Genomic DNA, 17,971 nt, shown 5'->3' on the forward strand with positions numbered 1-17,971 from the left:
AGCCAATTTTACCCTCTTGCTCTATTTAACACTGTAGGAAGCACAGATTACTTTCTCTGGCGTAAGACTGATATTTGGTAACGGGGAAACCCTGCTATAGGTTTTAAGCTTGGTTTCCATAGAAATCGCTCCTTTGGCGACGCTGATTGGTCAGTTGAACCAGTGAGCGTTCCAGATTGCGTCGGGGACAGCTACGCAGTGCAAGGATTGCAGTGAAAACGCTGTAGCGACTGTGTAGCGATTCTATGGAAACCGGGATTCATGGAATGTGTTCCGGCACTCCAATCAGGAGGCGAGTGCTGTTACGCCAAGATAAGACACAGCTCAACTCCAGAGAACACTGTGTAATTAGAACACAAAGAGCATTTATCATTCAATAATTAAACAGCAAATGTCTATTGCTATCAATTATTTAGTAATATGTATTTTAATTCATGATATACACTTAACATTCTTCACGTGCGCACAGTCTAATATCAATATTAATTTTTAATATTTAATACGAGTAATGTGTCATGTGGTTTGTTAGCTAAATGAGCATTGAATTAAATGATTTGAACAAACAGCATGTGTAGAATTTTGCATCCCTTTTTCTCCTCCTTCATTAAAAAAATATAAAGGCATCTAATTAGAGCCGAACATACTAATCATGTCTATATTCAGCAAACCTTGTGGAAACAGTGCAATCTCATTTTTCAGTATTTAGTGTGTTGAAGTATGTATTGTGTTAAACACAATGGTGCTGAAGATATTCATGTACATGTCTGTATTTGCCTGGTTTCATAAACGTATATTATACGTTTAGCTTCGTTTATCGAATTGATGCAATCTGGCTGACTGATTGACTGATATACTAACAACTCAAAAAAATTGTATTATACCTCCTTAATGTTTTTTTTTTTTTTAATAAGAACATGTTTATACGTGGATGACATGCCCGTGTAATATGTTACTGATTTTTTCTGGCTAATAATAATTCTCACTTTGCTTTCAGGTACAATGAACAAAGGAAGTGTTAATATGAACTATACCAAGCAATAAGCGAGTGTTGATTAACAGTGTTATGATGTCACAGCTTCACGTCGTCATTGCGTCACTAAACGTAACGCGTAGGATATATTGCGTTCACTGCGTTCAGCAGCATACTAATTGTGTTCTTGTAAATGAACAGCGAAACATTGACTGGTATTGTGACTTGGTTTACGATGTAAGCATGTAGTTAGTATATATAGGCCTAACCTTAATGTTTAATCCAATTCATCTGATAAATGAGTCACTTTTGTAAATAATATCTTGCACAAAGTAACGGTTTACAAAATAGTTCATTGGGACATATTTCTATCAAATATAATGCCACAAGGTTGATATGATATATATATTTTTTTTTGCAATGACGTCATCATGGGTGGCCGATCTTGTAAAATTAATTCATCGAATATGTTATAAAGAACGCGCGATTTGATTGGAGGACGCAGCGCATCCTCACAAGAATCAACACACCGCAGCGTGAAAGTGAATACAATTTAATTACACATTTTCAACGACATTTTGGATATTTTCTGACGACCAGCAGTGCGACTCGCCGATAGAAAAAAAAAATCAATCGGCCGAGAATTGCAAACATACAAAAGGCCTTTTGATTAAATAGGAACATAACGTTTTATTGCCGAAAATATACATCGTTAACATATGGAAATAACCTGTTTCGTGAAATAAAGTATTTTAAATACCACGAGGATTTGGAATAGTCAACAATGTCTGTATTATTACTCATCTGACAGACTGGATCGAATAATAAAATCCATTGTTTAACAGTGTGACACAGTTGTGAAAAAGTTGCTTCAGTTCTTCCAGGTGACGTTGTCGTAGCGAACGCGATTGCCTTGAATGTTTATATTTTTTTCGTCTGGATCAATTACTGTATGTTCTGCTATGGACCGAATCGTTATAAAATTCATGTTATTTTCATTGCTTTATGTGCCACATTTTAGCAATGGAATTGTGCAGGATCAGGGCCTGCAAAACAAGGCCACGAAGCAGGACAGGAAATGCGAGCCCGGTGATGTATATAGCTCCTCTATGAACCATTGTCTCACATGTTCTCTTTGTGATACGTTCCCAAACTCCTCGATCTGTGTCAATTGCAGTAAAGGTAAGAACCCGTCGTATAAATACGAATATTTTAATTGTATTTCTATTTATTTTATTTGTTTATTGATTATCGATTTATTTAACATCATTTGCCTATTGAATATTGATCAAATGATTGCCTTCTGATCCCAGGGTCATGGGATAAATACCTGCCACAGCAGGACTTTTTCTCACGACTAAAAACAACTCCTCTCCCAAGGCCTCATAAAGAGATTCCATTCTGTAAGTGGCGAGCGTACTTTCTGTTGTATGTGAAGGAAATAAAAAAAAATATCTAAAACTTGACATTCATAGGCCTATACAGTAATGTCGATCCATATAAAATAATTTATTTATATTGAATACCGATTGATATAGGCCTAACTATATTGATTATTGATTGATTATTAATCCTTATCGATTTACTTTTCAGTGACAATAGATCGAGTAGGTAATGAACAGAAGCTGACGATGGATTTATTAAATGGATACAACAAACATCTTCGGCCATTAAGAAATTCTTCCAACGCGGTCGATGTTTACTTCACTTTTAAAATGAAACAAATTGTTGATATTGTGAGTCAAAATATAAATCTTTCGTTTTCAATTTTTGTTCATAAAACAACTCAGGATCATATATCTAAGCTTATAAATGCTACATAAAAAAACACAAGCAAATATACAAGAATATTCTTAGGACTAGTGAAGCGATTACGTAAGTCAAAAGTTGTTTTTTTTTCTCAGAAAATTATATATAGAATCTTTGTTGCACACAATTAGTCATTTAAACTAACATTTAGATACATCTGAAGATAAAATTGCATGTCACGCAGGAACATTGAGGCCTATGACACGTTTTGTATCTCGCGCCTAAACCGTATAATTTCTTCACTTCCACGTACAAGATACGGTATAGCACTTTTCCACAAAGCACTCACACGGAAGAGATCCACATAATACACATCTGAAATATTGAAAAACGAAAATATCGGAAGATATTTTTTAAATGAATATTGATATGTAAAGAGATAAACTTTTCTTCTTGCGGTGTTAGGAATACGGTATATAAAGAAATATATACAAATAAAATTATATATATTTACATAATTATTTATAGGCCTATATATAGTAAACTAATATACTAAACCTGTCTCTTATGCACATCTAGATGTGTATAAGAGACAGATACTAATAGTCGAGCGACATATACCCCGGGGTCACACCGCTTGACTACGAAGAACTTTTGGTATTACCACAGATTTTACCCAGAGAGATACATTTCAATGCACTACAACTGATATATTTATCTATTTGTTTATATATTCATGTTCAGTGCTACGGAGCATACCGTACTATGATTTAAATATGTTGATTTACTATAATTTCAACTGCGACTAGTGTCTTTGGCCTTCCCCACAGCCCCACTTCGTAAGGGAGTATATCAGTACAGAATTCATTACCGCACGATGGTTACAAAAATATATAGGCCTATAAATTGTAAATGATGAAGATGAAAATATAGATGAGAGCGAAACGGAATTCAACCACAGGTCTTCTGTTTGGTTGGCGAAATATTAACCAGTCAGGCCAATAAGACTTCATAGCGAATTTAAAAGTGATTTAAGGCAACGTATGCAACCTACACGTACACATCATAATATTTGCAAGTAAATGTTTATTAAACTATCAGTAGTGGGGTGGGGGAGGCAGGATTCCCCCGACGGCTGTGTGTTTGGATGTCCCCGACGAGGAGGGGGAGGGGCAATGTCTCCGACGATACCTTAAATGGCAGGGGTGGGATGCAGCCCCAGGAAGAAATTATTTTAAAGGCTTATTCAATCGATTTAGAGTCTAACAATCTGTAAAAAATACATAAATTGCCCTGCTCCCCAACCCGCATCCCCACCACTGGCGCAACTCGTGGGAATTATACGAACACACGCAGGTGACATGATAGTACGTAAGGCTACAAATTGATCGCTATATACCTGTAAGACGTGATATCTGAATTAATATTTGAGCAACTCAAATAAGTGTATGATAAAATAATTCAGATCGTTAAAACACTCATATAGGATTAGATAATGCATGCAATAAACCATAATGGTAATAACAAAGGATTAATTATAACTCTTTAGCATAATAAACGTTGTTGAAGCATCTGGGTCTGTAATAGTAAATGTAAAAATAGAAGAGTATCCCATATGTCGCAGCAATTCTGCTGAGTTGCATTTAGGTGTGGTCCCTGACTACTGTGCAGCCGGCTGTGTAGTTAGTTTTCTATAAAATGCAATCGGTTATTTAAAGATACGAGCCAGATGTGTACAGAAAAATATTTTGTTTTATTCTATCATTGAGTATGTTAAAAACCCACTTTTTAAAATGACAAATCGTATGTTAGGCAAGCAGGAAGAAAATTTATTATTATCTATTAATCTCAAGCACTCTGGCTGTAAGCACGCTAAATTAAAAGCCATGGACCTACCAGGCGGTAGGTTCAAAGGATTATCTCTTCATTACATTGATGTCAGATTCACTGCCTACTCCGTTGGGATGATGCATCGGCTGCAGAATGCTGTTTAGAAGTTCAATAGTTAATTTTGCAATCCGACCCTGAAAGTGAAAGACATAATATATCAGTGATTATTACACCTGGATTTTATTTCATTTAAATCTCTTTATATTTCACTGAACATCAATCAATATGAACTTGTTGAATATCAACAGGAACTTCGAATTAAGCTCCTGGAGACCAGCGCAGGCTGCTGGGGCAGCGCGTACTAAGGTCCCAAAGCGGAGACAACTAATAATACTAATATCGTTTCCGACTAGTTCTCTTTCGTGCACACATGCTATAATGCATAAGGTAGCAGCGGCTTAACGTCTCAGCCAAAGGACGATGTAATGGATCTTTGCGCTGAGCCTCAATGCATAAGCATAGGACTTTGGTATTTGTTATTGTAATCGTAAACACAAGCGGAGATGCTTGTGACTAATAGATATTGCACCGTTCCAACAATCCAAACATTTCCTGTGAGTGAAAAACAAATAAGAACATGCTGAGTTTTTCCATTACGGTTATGTTGCACATTTACACCTATGGACTCTGTAACCACAATGCGCTACACGCACAATAATGACGTCACGCGTAAGCCACTACATTACAGAAGCGTGTCGTTGGTAAACATGACGGTGTTATGCTTTTAGGGCTTCATTATTCGTCACGGGACCATCTTGTTCCCAAAGGGTTGCAGGGACAGACGGACATATGGGTCCAAGTGTATGGCACCTAAAACCTATAAATTGTACATGGCGAATGCAAGTCTGGCCGTCGTCGATGAAACGCGTTTCACGGAACTCAAAGCTGTCGAATATCAATTACTGGAACAGTAACTGCTAGCGTTGTGTGTATTCAACAACTCAACATTAAACTTAGATTGATCATAATTTCAACACATTCGTCTCGCTATCTAGTCCGTGAATTGTCGATTGTTCTACGTGCCTCATTGCAATTCGACATCTCTTTCAGATATCTTTTACATTCCTTTCAAGGATTGTAGATCTTCGTTGATTTATAATGTTCAAAATTGTCAGTAAATCTTGTGCACATCTGAAGTTGATTGAATACTTATCACAATCCACGCATGCGCGTTAACTTGTAAACATGACAGTGCGATATCGAATCGTTATAATAATAACAATTCATTATAATGGTAGAATAATGAAAATTAAATTATAGATATTAATTATAAAAAATAGTAATAACAAAAACCGAAAGGTCCACTGATTAATCTCAGATAAGAAAGTATAATACATACTCCAAGTATTGAAATACACGCCATCGTGTTGGGATTCAATATTTCGACATTAATTATGTCATCATCAGAAATATGCACTAGTACCAAAAGTGTTTAACCAATCAAAACATTACCTCTAGTAGGTGACATAGCAGTGATTTAAACAAAAGATCAAAGCATTCTTACTCTAATGATCAAAGATACCTACAAAAACAAAGAATTAACAAAGTAATAACAAAGATAATAACAATAATACTAATAATAATAACAATAACAATAATGTAATATTGAATTTCATTTATGTTAAGCCAAGTGCAAATAAAGTTTTGATGAATAACAATAATATCGTTTTTTGTATATATATTATTATTATTGTTATTATTATCATCATCATCATCATTATTATTATTATCATCATCATCATTATTATTTTTATTTCTAGCATTATTACTATTTCTATTATTATTATTATTATCATCATCATTATTATTTTTATTTCTAGTATTATTACTATTACTATTATTATTATTATTATTATTACTAACAATAACAATAATAATAGTAACATATATGTGAGGAATATTTTAGTTCTTGAGTAGTTCAATTGAAAGTCTGTAAGTGTTCACTCCCATAAAACATCCTTTTAGTGAATTGTGAATTCGTAATGTGCAAAGATTATATTTGATTGATATATACATTTTCTCGCTTATTAAATTACTGTGCGTTGTTTTCTGGATATAAAATGACTTAAAAACTGTGTTATCTATCACACTGATTTGAAAACAATATTTTTTAAAAGGTTTCATACTCTAGAGTACATACGTCTATAATTGAACCAATCAAATCTAAGAAATCTAATTTAGTAGCAATCGCTGAGTTTAACCTCAATTACATTAAATATTATAATCGCACGTTACAGATAAATGCTAAAGATAATATGATAAACATAATGATAATAATGATAACATGACTATTAATTATTACAATAAATAATAATAATGATAATCATATGGAAAAAGTATTTATACTAAAATAACAATATATATATGAATGTAATAAAGAATAATATTAAAATAACATAATTTAATGTTTAATGTACTACAATGTACTAAATTTAAATGTAATTGTTGATTAATACAGTACCAAAAAAATTAATTTATTCATAAAAAATATAAGGCATAAGAGCTTATCATTCATGCCGTACAGCACTGTGGTGTATATACACCTGTCTCTTATACACATCTAGATGTGTATAAGAGACAGGCGATTTAAAGGCCTAGGCCTATTGGCTTAAAACAAGAAACAGAAGAGGAATCTGACAAAAAAAAACTCAACCTCCATTGGGACTCGAACCCGGGACCTTTCGTATATACAGGAAGAAAATGTACAGCATATATATAATATATATATATTATATATATGTATAGGCCTATAAATGACAAAAGCCATTGTAATATGATGACATTTTATAATAGATATATTAATATGTTCCATAGGGGTGAGGGTGTTAAAATATTATGGAATGTTTATCTCCTATAGAGTGAACGAGACCAGATTCTAAAATTAAATATGCACATATATGAACACTGGTACGATGAGAAACTTGTATGGAAGCCAGAACATTACGATAATATCTATGAAATAAGGATTCCTGGTTCTGATATATGGATCCCAGATATTACCCTATACAATACGTAAGTTGGTTTTTTTTTCATTTTTTTTATGTATACATGGCATTTATTCTCTTTAGCTTGGAGCTGATACTCGTCTACATGATTTATCTTATACGACGTGCTTCAAAATGTCGATATGTAGAAAGACTATTTTTTTTCTGATGGTTTGAACGTAAAGAATACGTGCAAGCCAATAGGCATGACTCGTTTGGAGAATACCGAATACTTTCTGGCATCCTGCGACATGTAAAAATGGTTGTTTCAGCCTACCCTAGCTTAGACTTAGGACTGACTGACACTCATCCACGTTCTTTCTGCCCATGGGAGGTGGAGCTTTCTTATTTCTGTGAGGTCCAAAGTAGACTCTCGAAGCTCGGGAAAATGAACAATTTCACGCTTGTTTAGAGAAGCTTTTGCTACTGGGGAGGAGGTGGATGGGAGGTAAAAATACCTCATACCACCGTATCTTATATATTTTCAGCTAGTTCCCCCTCACGTAATCGAGCCCTTACACCTTTGCGTTCCCCTTTATAAACCCCTACCCCATTTCTATAGGCCTAGCCTACTCCCAGATACGCCACATCGAATAGTTTAACCAACTTTACTATGATATTCTCTCGGTATGATAACAGGAAAGACGATTCTAAAATACATAAAGCTGAAAAAAAATTAAGAGAAAAATATTTACTGGCGTGAGAAGATCGTGATTAATGGAGTAAGAAACTATTAATGGATGGTTAAGGAAGAGGATGATGGACGATGACGGATGAGTAAGTGTGAGGAGTGAATGCTTTCATATAGGCCTACTATTAGTCTTTGGCTGACTTTAGCGGAAGTAGTTTACTTTTGGAGAGAAAATTCATTGGAGGATGTTAATTTAATGTTTATTGTCTTATTAAAAGAAATTAACTTCAGAAAGAGGAAATGCGTGTGAATGCTTGGTAATAGTTATTTTAAATTGAAGTAAGTATTAACGTCGTTGGAAACAAGAATCCATAGGTATAATATCAACAACGTGGATAATTCGCATCTGTTTCGTGTATATTCACACTCAAAGAAGTAGACGTTAATTGGTCACTTGGGAAACGTATATTTGATTATCTTTATGTCATTATCGATGTAGATTTAAACGATATGTTGCTTGCGCCACTCCTCTCATCATCCACCTTCAATTGAATTTAATTGTCTTTATGGCGGTTTCAAGACCTTATAAGAACGATAACGAATACGAAATTATTTTCTTCGTTCTACCTCACATTTCGCACAACGAATACATGAATTAAATACGTATTATTTTATCACAGACTTGTCTATGCCATGTGCTCTATTAAATTTGTCGGTAATAAGCAGTGAATATGCCTATTGCTGAAGTCTACACCAACACTATCAATATCACCATCTCCCAGTCATTATCATTATTAACAAGAGCAGAAATTATCGTTATTGTATACTATAATTTTAATTGTAATGATAATGATAGTAATAATATCAGTACTGTATTATTCAGTGCAGGCCTATCTATATCAACATCGATATCATCATTATTGTCTTCTTTCTCCTGATTCTTATTATTCATCTATTTCATCTTCTTCTCCATCTTCATTATTGTCATGAACATCGAGCACCACCACCTGTAGAACCACCATCACCATTCCCACCCATCCTTTCACCTACGCCACAATCACCACATTATGGACCTGCAACAAATAAATAACCCCCACCCCCAACACAAACGTTAGCCGACACATTATTACCACTCTCTTCACCCGTAACCTGATTTCTCGCATTGCGACCCCAGCATCGCTGTGATCGTTGTTCGTTTCGCTGATAAAACATACATCAGTATAGTACCTCTCTGCATAATTTGTATCTTCAACTCTGTATTTCCAAAGCACACCGCAACAATTATATTGAATCTCAAGACCTTACATTTTATCTGCCTCCTACACATTTCACATTTGTCGAATCACACTGAATTAGGTGGCAATTGAATTAAACATTATGTCCTCTATAAGCGGTAACGTGCTTATAAATGACGAGTAGGAAGACGATCATTGTTTGAGGTTTTGATGTAAGGTAATGTTGTGACTGTTTAATCATAATAAAAATGAGCCATTCGCTGCGACAAAAATTAATTGAGTTTACCCACTAACATTATTCAATTCTGATAATCTAGGTACAGTAAAATGTCATGAATGTATATTTAACATAACTGTATGTATTAACCCACCTGTTTTTGTTTTGTACAATTTGAGTGTAAATTATATATACAATATATGTATATATAATTATATATATACATATATATATATATCACTTATATAAAGAATATATATCACTGAAATAAAGAAACTTTTCGTTGATAAGCTATGTTTGATACGATTATTACAATTTGTTCGTATTTGAGCCGTGTTATTATTATTTATCTATTTGCATCACACCCCGGGCATCTAGGTAACCCCCTACGTACTCTTCTGAAAGATGCAATCAATTATTTAAAGTGCACACGAGTCAGATGTGTACACTGCACCTCCATTTTAAGTCTTTATCCGAAAAGACCTGGTTCTACCAACTGAACCCTGAGCGACGAGCGGCTCGAATCAGCGCCGATGTTAAGTCTATATTTTAGCGGCACCCCTGCCTTACCCTCGGCCATATCGGGCGACGCGTGAGTGAGAGTGACCCTCCTTAGTGCTGGAGACCCTGCTGGAGTATACCTCCAACTCCATATGGGTGTGTACATGCGTAAATTTGTCCTCTTCCCCGACTCAAACGACCACTAAACTTACGGATTCAATTCCGCACCTAACTGGTAATTTCACTTTTAAAAGTGTGTCCTTAGTTGTTGTCGTCCGTCTTATTACATTATCGTCAAAATTCCACGTGATTTAGATTTAGCACAATTGTACTTGCAGATCTACTAACGAATCATATCAACATTTTAACAGGTACCAGATAGGCCTATTTTGTGAACATAAGTAGAAAAGCAAATCTGTTCCAATGATGATCAAACACGTTAGTGTGTATAACGTACGTGCAATTGTGCATTTCACATTATTTTAATGGCGTGGACAAGTGCATTCAAGTTCCCCTATGTATTTGGGCGATTGATAATGAGATCTCTCTGACAGAGATTATTGTTGATGTTTCTTTTTTTTACAGTAATACATAGCAGTTTTTAAACCCCACCTGTCATAGACTTATACCCCTCGCGGCATGATTATAAAATCGCGTTTGGAATATCTTTAATCGACTGATGTAAATTCATCTATCCAGGTTGACGATAATAAATATCAATTAAAACTTTATATCTCTGGATAAAGCAGAAAACAAAAGAACTTAGTTGAAAGCTTAAAACGTAAGTTTAACCAAGTTACAAGAAAGAAATTATTAGGCATATGTGTTGGGGACGATCCAGTTAAGGGTGTAAATTTGAGGGTCATTTAAATATTCTAGGTCCCAGCCTTAAAAGTCTCTTTAAAAAAATCAATGGTATCATTGAAACTTTGTATAACAGTTTGTCCAGGTCTTGTAAAGAAATGATTAAATTGTTGTGATAATCCGGTAGGGTGTGGATCTAAGGACATTCGAAGGAAAACGTCCCAGAACAAATATTTCAAAAACGGATCAACTGATCTACTAAAAAATAATATGTACAATCTGTATTGAAATAATTTCTTTGTGAAACATACATTAAATTTTGAGTGCATAACATTAGGATTAGGCGAGTAAATGGACCAAGAACGACAATATCGGATAGATACAGGATCAGTTACGCCGTCCGGCCGTCAATGTATTTCACTGTCATTCCGAGTTTGATTTAATCTAGGCATAATACGGATGAGACAGAATTTGTAATCTAAGTCCAAAAACATTCAAATTTGAATGTATACTGATGAATTGGCACCTGGTGACACATTGTTTTATTTTTTTGTTTCCTCTCTCATTTGGAAAGACGATTAAATGTCCATTATGCTGTCAACGAATAAATAGCGAATACTAAAAATGATGATTATTAATGATATCGAATGAACACCATTTAGCATCGTTGTATTTAAATTTAGAATAATAAATTTAATGCATTTACAAATAGAACGACAATAACAAGATTCTAATACATAATACAAATATGGCATTCGGGGAAAACTGCGCACTATATTTTGAAATAGTTATGTGTCGAGAAAATACCGTGGTCGCTTGCATATCGGAATAATTGCGCGTTTTTGGGAACTAATTCGAGTTGTTGACATCGTCCCGGTAATTTTTTTTTTTTAATATTCCCTTTATTAGTGACTAACTGTCGGTAGTCCTGTCGCCAGCTATTTGTCTGTATGTGGAAAGATATTAAACTTAGATGATGCGTTTGAGGTCTGCAAAGTGAATTAAAAAACGATATCACAACACCTAATAAACACCCAACGGCAAGAATTGACACCATTGCGTCGGGCTTTACCCATCGGGGATATATATGCCGCACTTGACAATTTTGAAATTCTAAATTCATTAAAAAAAAGGCACGTAGATTTAGTTTATCACTTGAAAGAGTACGTGCAATGGATTAGTCATGGCCTATGCATAGTATTAACATCTCTTGGCGACGATGTATGATACGATAGCTATTTGCAGCTTAAAAATCATGGCATAAACTTAACAAAGTTAATTTGTTCACAAATAATTTGGTCTATATAATATAATATTCGGTCAGCATGGCGACACAATTATAGGTCTATGCCTTGACCGCTTCAGTGGCGTTATAGCAAAATTTACGTGATGCGCATGCGATGGCAACAGACCAGAATACAATGCCTATGTCAAAATAAACAATCAACTAATTTCATTATTATTATTATTATTATTATTATTATTATTATTATTATTATTATTGTTGTTGTTGTTGTTGTTATTATCATCATCATCCTCATCATTATTATTATCAGTTTTATTCTTAATTATCATTAACAACATCAATGTTATTCATAATTTTGTAATTAATCACTTGGATTTCAAATGATTAATTCTATTTTTCTTTGCATTTAGAGGCGAAAGCAAAACCCAAGATTTCATGGATAAGCTGCTCTTAACAAACGCCGTTGTCAGATATGACGGGCTTGTACGTATTGCCAGTAAGCCCTTCATTGTACACAGTATATGCCTCTTAAACATTACACATTTTCCGTTTGACTACCATGAATGTTCACTGAAGTTCGGCTCTTGGACATATGATAAAAGTTGCTTAGATTTGTTTAACGCCACGGAAGCGCCGATCATACAAGAACTAATGCCGAACGAACAATGGCAAATGCTTGATACGTATTTCGTACGAAATGTAGAGCCTTACGTCTGCTGCCCGGATGTATTTTACGTCGACGTAACGTGCATGATAAAACTTCATCGTAAACCGCTTTATTATATATATAACCTAGTGATGCCAATATTTCTGTTATCCGCTTTATCTATGGTTGGTTTCTGGATGCCATATAGTGTCGCAGTTGTGAAGGCCTCACTCTGTGTTACACTGATACTCTGCTTAAATGTATTCATGTTGATAGTTGCAGATACAATGCCAAGAACTTCTGATCATTTTCCTTTAATCGGTGAGTATAATTATTTAAATATATAACATAGGTAATGAAATCCTGAAAACCCACTCAAACATTCTGTTGAAATAATTAATTGCTTTTTCAAAATGTGGAAGTGATTAGCTTTCAATTTCACACTGATTAAACAAGTTCTCGAAAGCTCCGATGAGGGCAGTATAAGAGAGGCAGTAGAGTATATTGGCAACGGGCGCCCATACAAAAAAGATCTATTCATCAATCAGCCGAGTGTTTCTTGAGCTCCTCATCGGAGCTAAAAGGCCTTCGTTCATTAATTTAACTTTTAAAAAATCGAAATTATTTACATAAAATGTTATTATTTTATAATTAATTATTCTCAATTTGAATGTTTTGTATATTGTTTTCTTAACTATTTTATGTGATCACTTTCTAATGTAAGTGAAATTTTCTGATATTTATCCTTTTGTAATATCCAAATTATGTATTTTCATTAGTAACAAAATTACATTGAACTGAATTGAATTGAACATTACATAATATTGTATTGCATTATATTACATCAAAATATAATCATACATAGTTACAAAAATAACAAATCACATCATTTCATATAGGCCTATAATATCATCCATCTATCATATCATATATCATATTCTATCGTATCATATATCGTATCGTACCGTACCACAGTATATCATATTATATTATCATTTGTATGTGGGTATGGTGGGCTTACCTCAGGACTTACCCCGGTACGCATTGCTTGATGCACATAGGCCTAATTGCTAATTTTATTGTATGGAAATCGTTTCAGAAATGAAATACTGAATGTATCAATATCATATATATAATACAAATTAACAGAATAATCAATTATCAATTTATATATTTATATATATATATATATATATATATATATATATATTAATGGTTTGACAAAAATTTCAAGAAGGTTTAACAACAAAAATCAATGCAATTCCTTTAAAGATGTACTTACCAACACTCTAACCTTATCATTCACAAAGTTGACAAAATTCCGTTTTCACTTGCATCATTATAATTACCGGTATTTCCCCCATAAAAACTCCGTTGGGTTCTGACAGTGAAAAGTAGTAACTAAAGTCCGTATAAATCTACTTTATTTTTTCTTTTACAGCCCAATATTACATTGCAATTATGCTCCTAACGTCAATCTCAACGGCCATGAATGTGCTAATATTAAACATTGTTGACCGAGGAGAGTCGAATACAACGGAAGTTCCTCATTGGTTGAAAGTGCTAACTTTTGTCTACCTGTCCAAAATCGTCTGCATAAAATTTACATGTGCGTCTGGCGGTGAAGAAGAAGATTTAGAGACAAGTATGTGGAGAAAACACGTAAGGAAAAAAAGTCGCCACCGTACCATGGTGAGATCACGTACGTCGTCCAGAAGTTCTCTTGTCACGCGGTAAGAAGACCATAATAATGTCAATATAAGCAATTGAAAGCAACAATTAAAGGATGCGTCACATACTATACATGTATTTATGACGTCAGTTATTAAGACTCCAACATCGCTGAGACAACTATATTATAGAGTTGTATCAGCTTGTTAGCAAACCCACCAGAAATAAAAGGAACAATAAAGGGCACAGTAAAAATTCACAAATTTTTCTATGATCTTTTTGAAAAAAATTCCAAATGAGGTAGCCTACCCGAAATTTGTCATTAAGTGCACGACGTTGGTTTTCTTTGTGTTTTCTGGTCAAATAATTGTATCCGGTTGGCCTATTTAACACCATAAATTTAAACGGACGTTAATTTTATTGTTTTGTGGTTCTTGCTAAATACTTCGTCTTTTTCAGAACATAATATCTTCTTGTTCATTTGCATATTTCGTTCCTTGTGTAAGTCAACCTCGGTTTCCATAGAATCGCTCACCCTATCAGCTTCAACTTTGCCCATTGCGTTGCAGATGAATCAGGGTGCATTACTAGCTGCCCTGACGCAATCGGGAAGGCACCCCGATTCGTCTGCAACGCAATCGGCAAAGTTGAACCAGGTTCAACCTTCCCGAGATCAGTCCGCGACTGTCGCCGATAGAGTGAGCGATTCTATGGAAACCGAGCTTCACTTTTCGTCCTTATTCCTTATTCGCCTCTATGAACTGTTTACTTATATTTTCTTTGTGTTTTTATCACAGGACAGGACATGGCCGTAGTTCAACGCACCTTGTACCACGTGATATGAGCAATTACAGTATGTCTAGCCAGTATGGTATACACGTTCCGACAGCCAGATCAATTGAAGAGCAGAACGCTCTGGAGGAAACTGGAAACTTGGATTCACACAATTGTATTTACAAACTATATTTGGCGCGCATTGCCACACCGGTTGAAGATATACTTGCCAGTATACGAACTGCCAGTGCGAAAACGCAACGCAATGAACGAATTCTGCGCGACTGGCAACGCGTTGCAGAGGTCATCGATCGTTTTATGTTCTTAATCTACGTTATTAGCACAATTTCTGTAACCCTGGTTTTACTTTTGTTTAATCCACAACGGGCGATGAGTACACATACTGCTACCAGAACCGCTAATTTAGTTAATTCATCTCGACCGTGGACTTGGATAGATCAACTTTAAACAATGGTTTAATAACCTTTTAATATATAAAGAATATTTGCAAGAGTATATACATGGAAAATAGTAGACTAAAGCAAATCGAATGATTTGGCCAATTATTCGTATATGCAAAAAATGGCGAGAGTACATGTATACACTGTATACACTGCATCTACATAACGCACGAAAAACAAGCATCTCGATAACAATTGAAAGTAGGCTATGACGCTCATGGGAACTCTAAAAACACGAGTTTTGGTTCGTCATCCGCAAAACAAAAACAACTCATCTTGTCACGGAATTGTATCTGTTTTTCTTTTACTTTATACAATTGATTTATTAAGTTTAAACTCATGTAGCGTAATCACCGCCCACCTCGGCATTGCTCGACACTTCGGCAGGAAGAGGGCGAGTATCGGCATGGGATTGGCATTACCTTGTGTGACAGTCCTCAAAACGAATGACCCATTTGTAGGCCTACGTAGCCTACTGGTAGTAGACACAAAAACTATAAAACAATTCTACTTAGTGACGGTGCCAGGTATTCTCCGACGAGGTGTCGAAGGTCCCCGACATGAGGTCTTCAAGCACCTCAGACCCCACCATAGTTGGGGCTAAATTGAGCAAATTTAAGCACTGGTAGATGTCCACAGTGTTTCCCGACGAAATGATTGCCTTCTTTCTCAACCCAGGAAGAGTCCTGTTCCTTCAATCCCGATCTCTCCACTAGCGCCACCACTACTAACTCTACCACACGACTAGGCTTACTAAATTATATTTTTACTGCTCTGATGCTGCTACAAATTGCTGCTACCTGTCCCGAACTGCAATTTGTTTTGGAAGGGCATTATACATCTCCAAATCTTGGAAACATTATTAATAAATTACATTTATTATGCATGAAGCAATACCGATAAGTTATCAATGCAGTGTATAAGAATACTATATAGGCCATACGTCTAACAGTGGGAGGGGGAGGGGAGGGGTAAACGAAAGTAAAAATATAACATACAGGTAGTTAAGAATTGTCCATTATATAAACGTGTATGGTATTGTTTATCAGTCATATCGTAAGTATGGTGTAGATTGTAAATAGTGAAGGCGTATGTTGATAAAATTCGATGTTATTATGTTCAATAGGAAATGTAATCCGGTCATTAACAACAATTGCGGCAAGGATAGAATGATAATTATCTATATGTTGCTGCAACTATTGTGGACAAGCACATAGCGTCAATACAGACACCAAACTGTCATTCGCTTCCCACGAGAATCAAGTTCTCAACTCTAGGCGCGTTATTGCGCAACCGCGAGCGCCACAAAGCTCAGACGACGCAGGATCCTTTGGGAGTGTGCAAAGCGATGCAAACGTGTATCATGTATTCAGGAAAAAAAGAACCAGTATTATTAGCATTTTTATGTTGAGCTAAATTAGGGATTTGAAATGTCTGTCTACACAATTTGATTACATTTCAATAAATGTTTTATTTAAGTTGACCGCTGTATCATGTATGCATATTCACATGAATAAAACGACATAAACATTCAACCAGACGTTCACAAACAATACGATAACCGTTCTTAGTTCGGCCTACTTTTAATATTGAGTTATTAGTATCTACATTTTGGTTGAATAGTATAGTCTCTGACCATTTTTTTAAATGAATATTGTGGTTATTACATTTTGGTTTACTGATCTTATGAAATAGTCCGCGTTGCCAGTTTTATAATATTTAATATAATTTTTACATTTTTGTTTATTATTAGACAATAACACAATTGTTGGTAACTTACGGGTTTCTGATACTAGAATACTTACCATCTGATACATAAACTAGATTAATCTACACTTTTAAACTTAAACATCATTATTATTAGGCAAATTACAAATTATCAAATCGCCGTTCTTAAGCCACGCCTCCTCAAGTGACTGACAAGATTAACCAGGCCCTTAAGCTTGTCTATTAATTTCAACTATAAAGCTAAGTTCGAGATTTTCATGACTTCGGTTGAGAACCAGGTTGTTAACGATCTGCTATATAAGTTTTACGACCCTAGGTAGGCTTATGCATTTAAGCCTTGCATGTATTTGCAAAGTACCGAGCACATTTACTTATTATACTGTCAATTTCGTATGAATGTATCATTTATGAAGCCATTTATGAATAAGCTAACATGCATACATTAGTTTGGTATAACACACACA

The 17,971-nt window shown here is 34.9% G+C and overlaps 1 protein-coding gene and 1 long non-coding RNA gene across 2 annotated transcripts in view; one reads left to right on the top strand and one right to left on the bottom strand.

Annotated features, from left to right (window-relative positions):
* LOC117112762 (neuronal acetylcholine receptor subunit alpha-9-like) overlaps positions 1-17,262 on the top strand; it is a 25,021-nt gene extending 7,759 nt beyond the window's left edge. The window contains exons 2-7 of the mRNA XM_033255922.1: positions 995-2,152; positions 2,564-2,706; positions 7,467-7,621; positions 12,638-13,194; positions 14,315-14,606; positions 15,342-17,262. Coding sequence (XP_033111813.1) covers positions 1,888-2,152; positions 2,564-2,706; positions 7,467-7,621; positions 12,638-13,194; positions 14,315-14,606; positions 15,342-15,786 — 1,857 coding nt within the window. The 5' untranslated portion in view covers positions 995-1,887 and the 3' untranslated portion in view covers positions 15,787-17,262. The remainder of the gene's footprint in view (positions 1-994; positions 2,153-2,563; positions 2,707-7,466; positions 7,622-12,637; positions 13,195-14,314; positions 14,607-15,341) is intronic.
* Positions 2,719-16,327, bottom strand: LOC117112763. Its single transcript, XR_004446085.1, has 3 exons — positions 16,202-16,327; positions 4,616-4,743; positions 2,719-3,094 (listed from the first exon to the last, which is right to left on the bottom strand). It is a non-coding gene; the product is annotated as an uncharacterized LOC117112763 (long non-coding RNA).
* Positions 17,263-17,971: the final 709 nt, after the last annotated feature.

This window comes from Anneissia japonica, unplaced genomic scaffold (assembly GCF_011630105.1).
Source record: "Anneissia japonica isolate Jap-2015-1 unplaced genomic scaffold, ASM1163010v1 scaffold287809_len330493_cov202, whole genome shotgun sequence".
Taxonomy (NCBI): Eukaryota; Metazoa; Echinodermata; class Crinoidea; order Comatulida; family Comatulidae; genus Anneissia; species Anneissia japonica.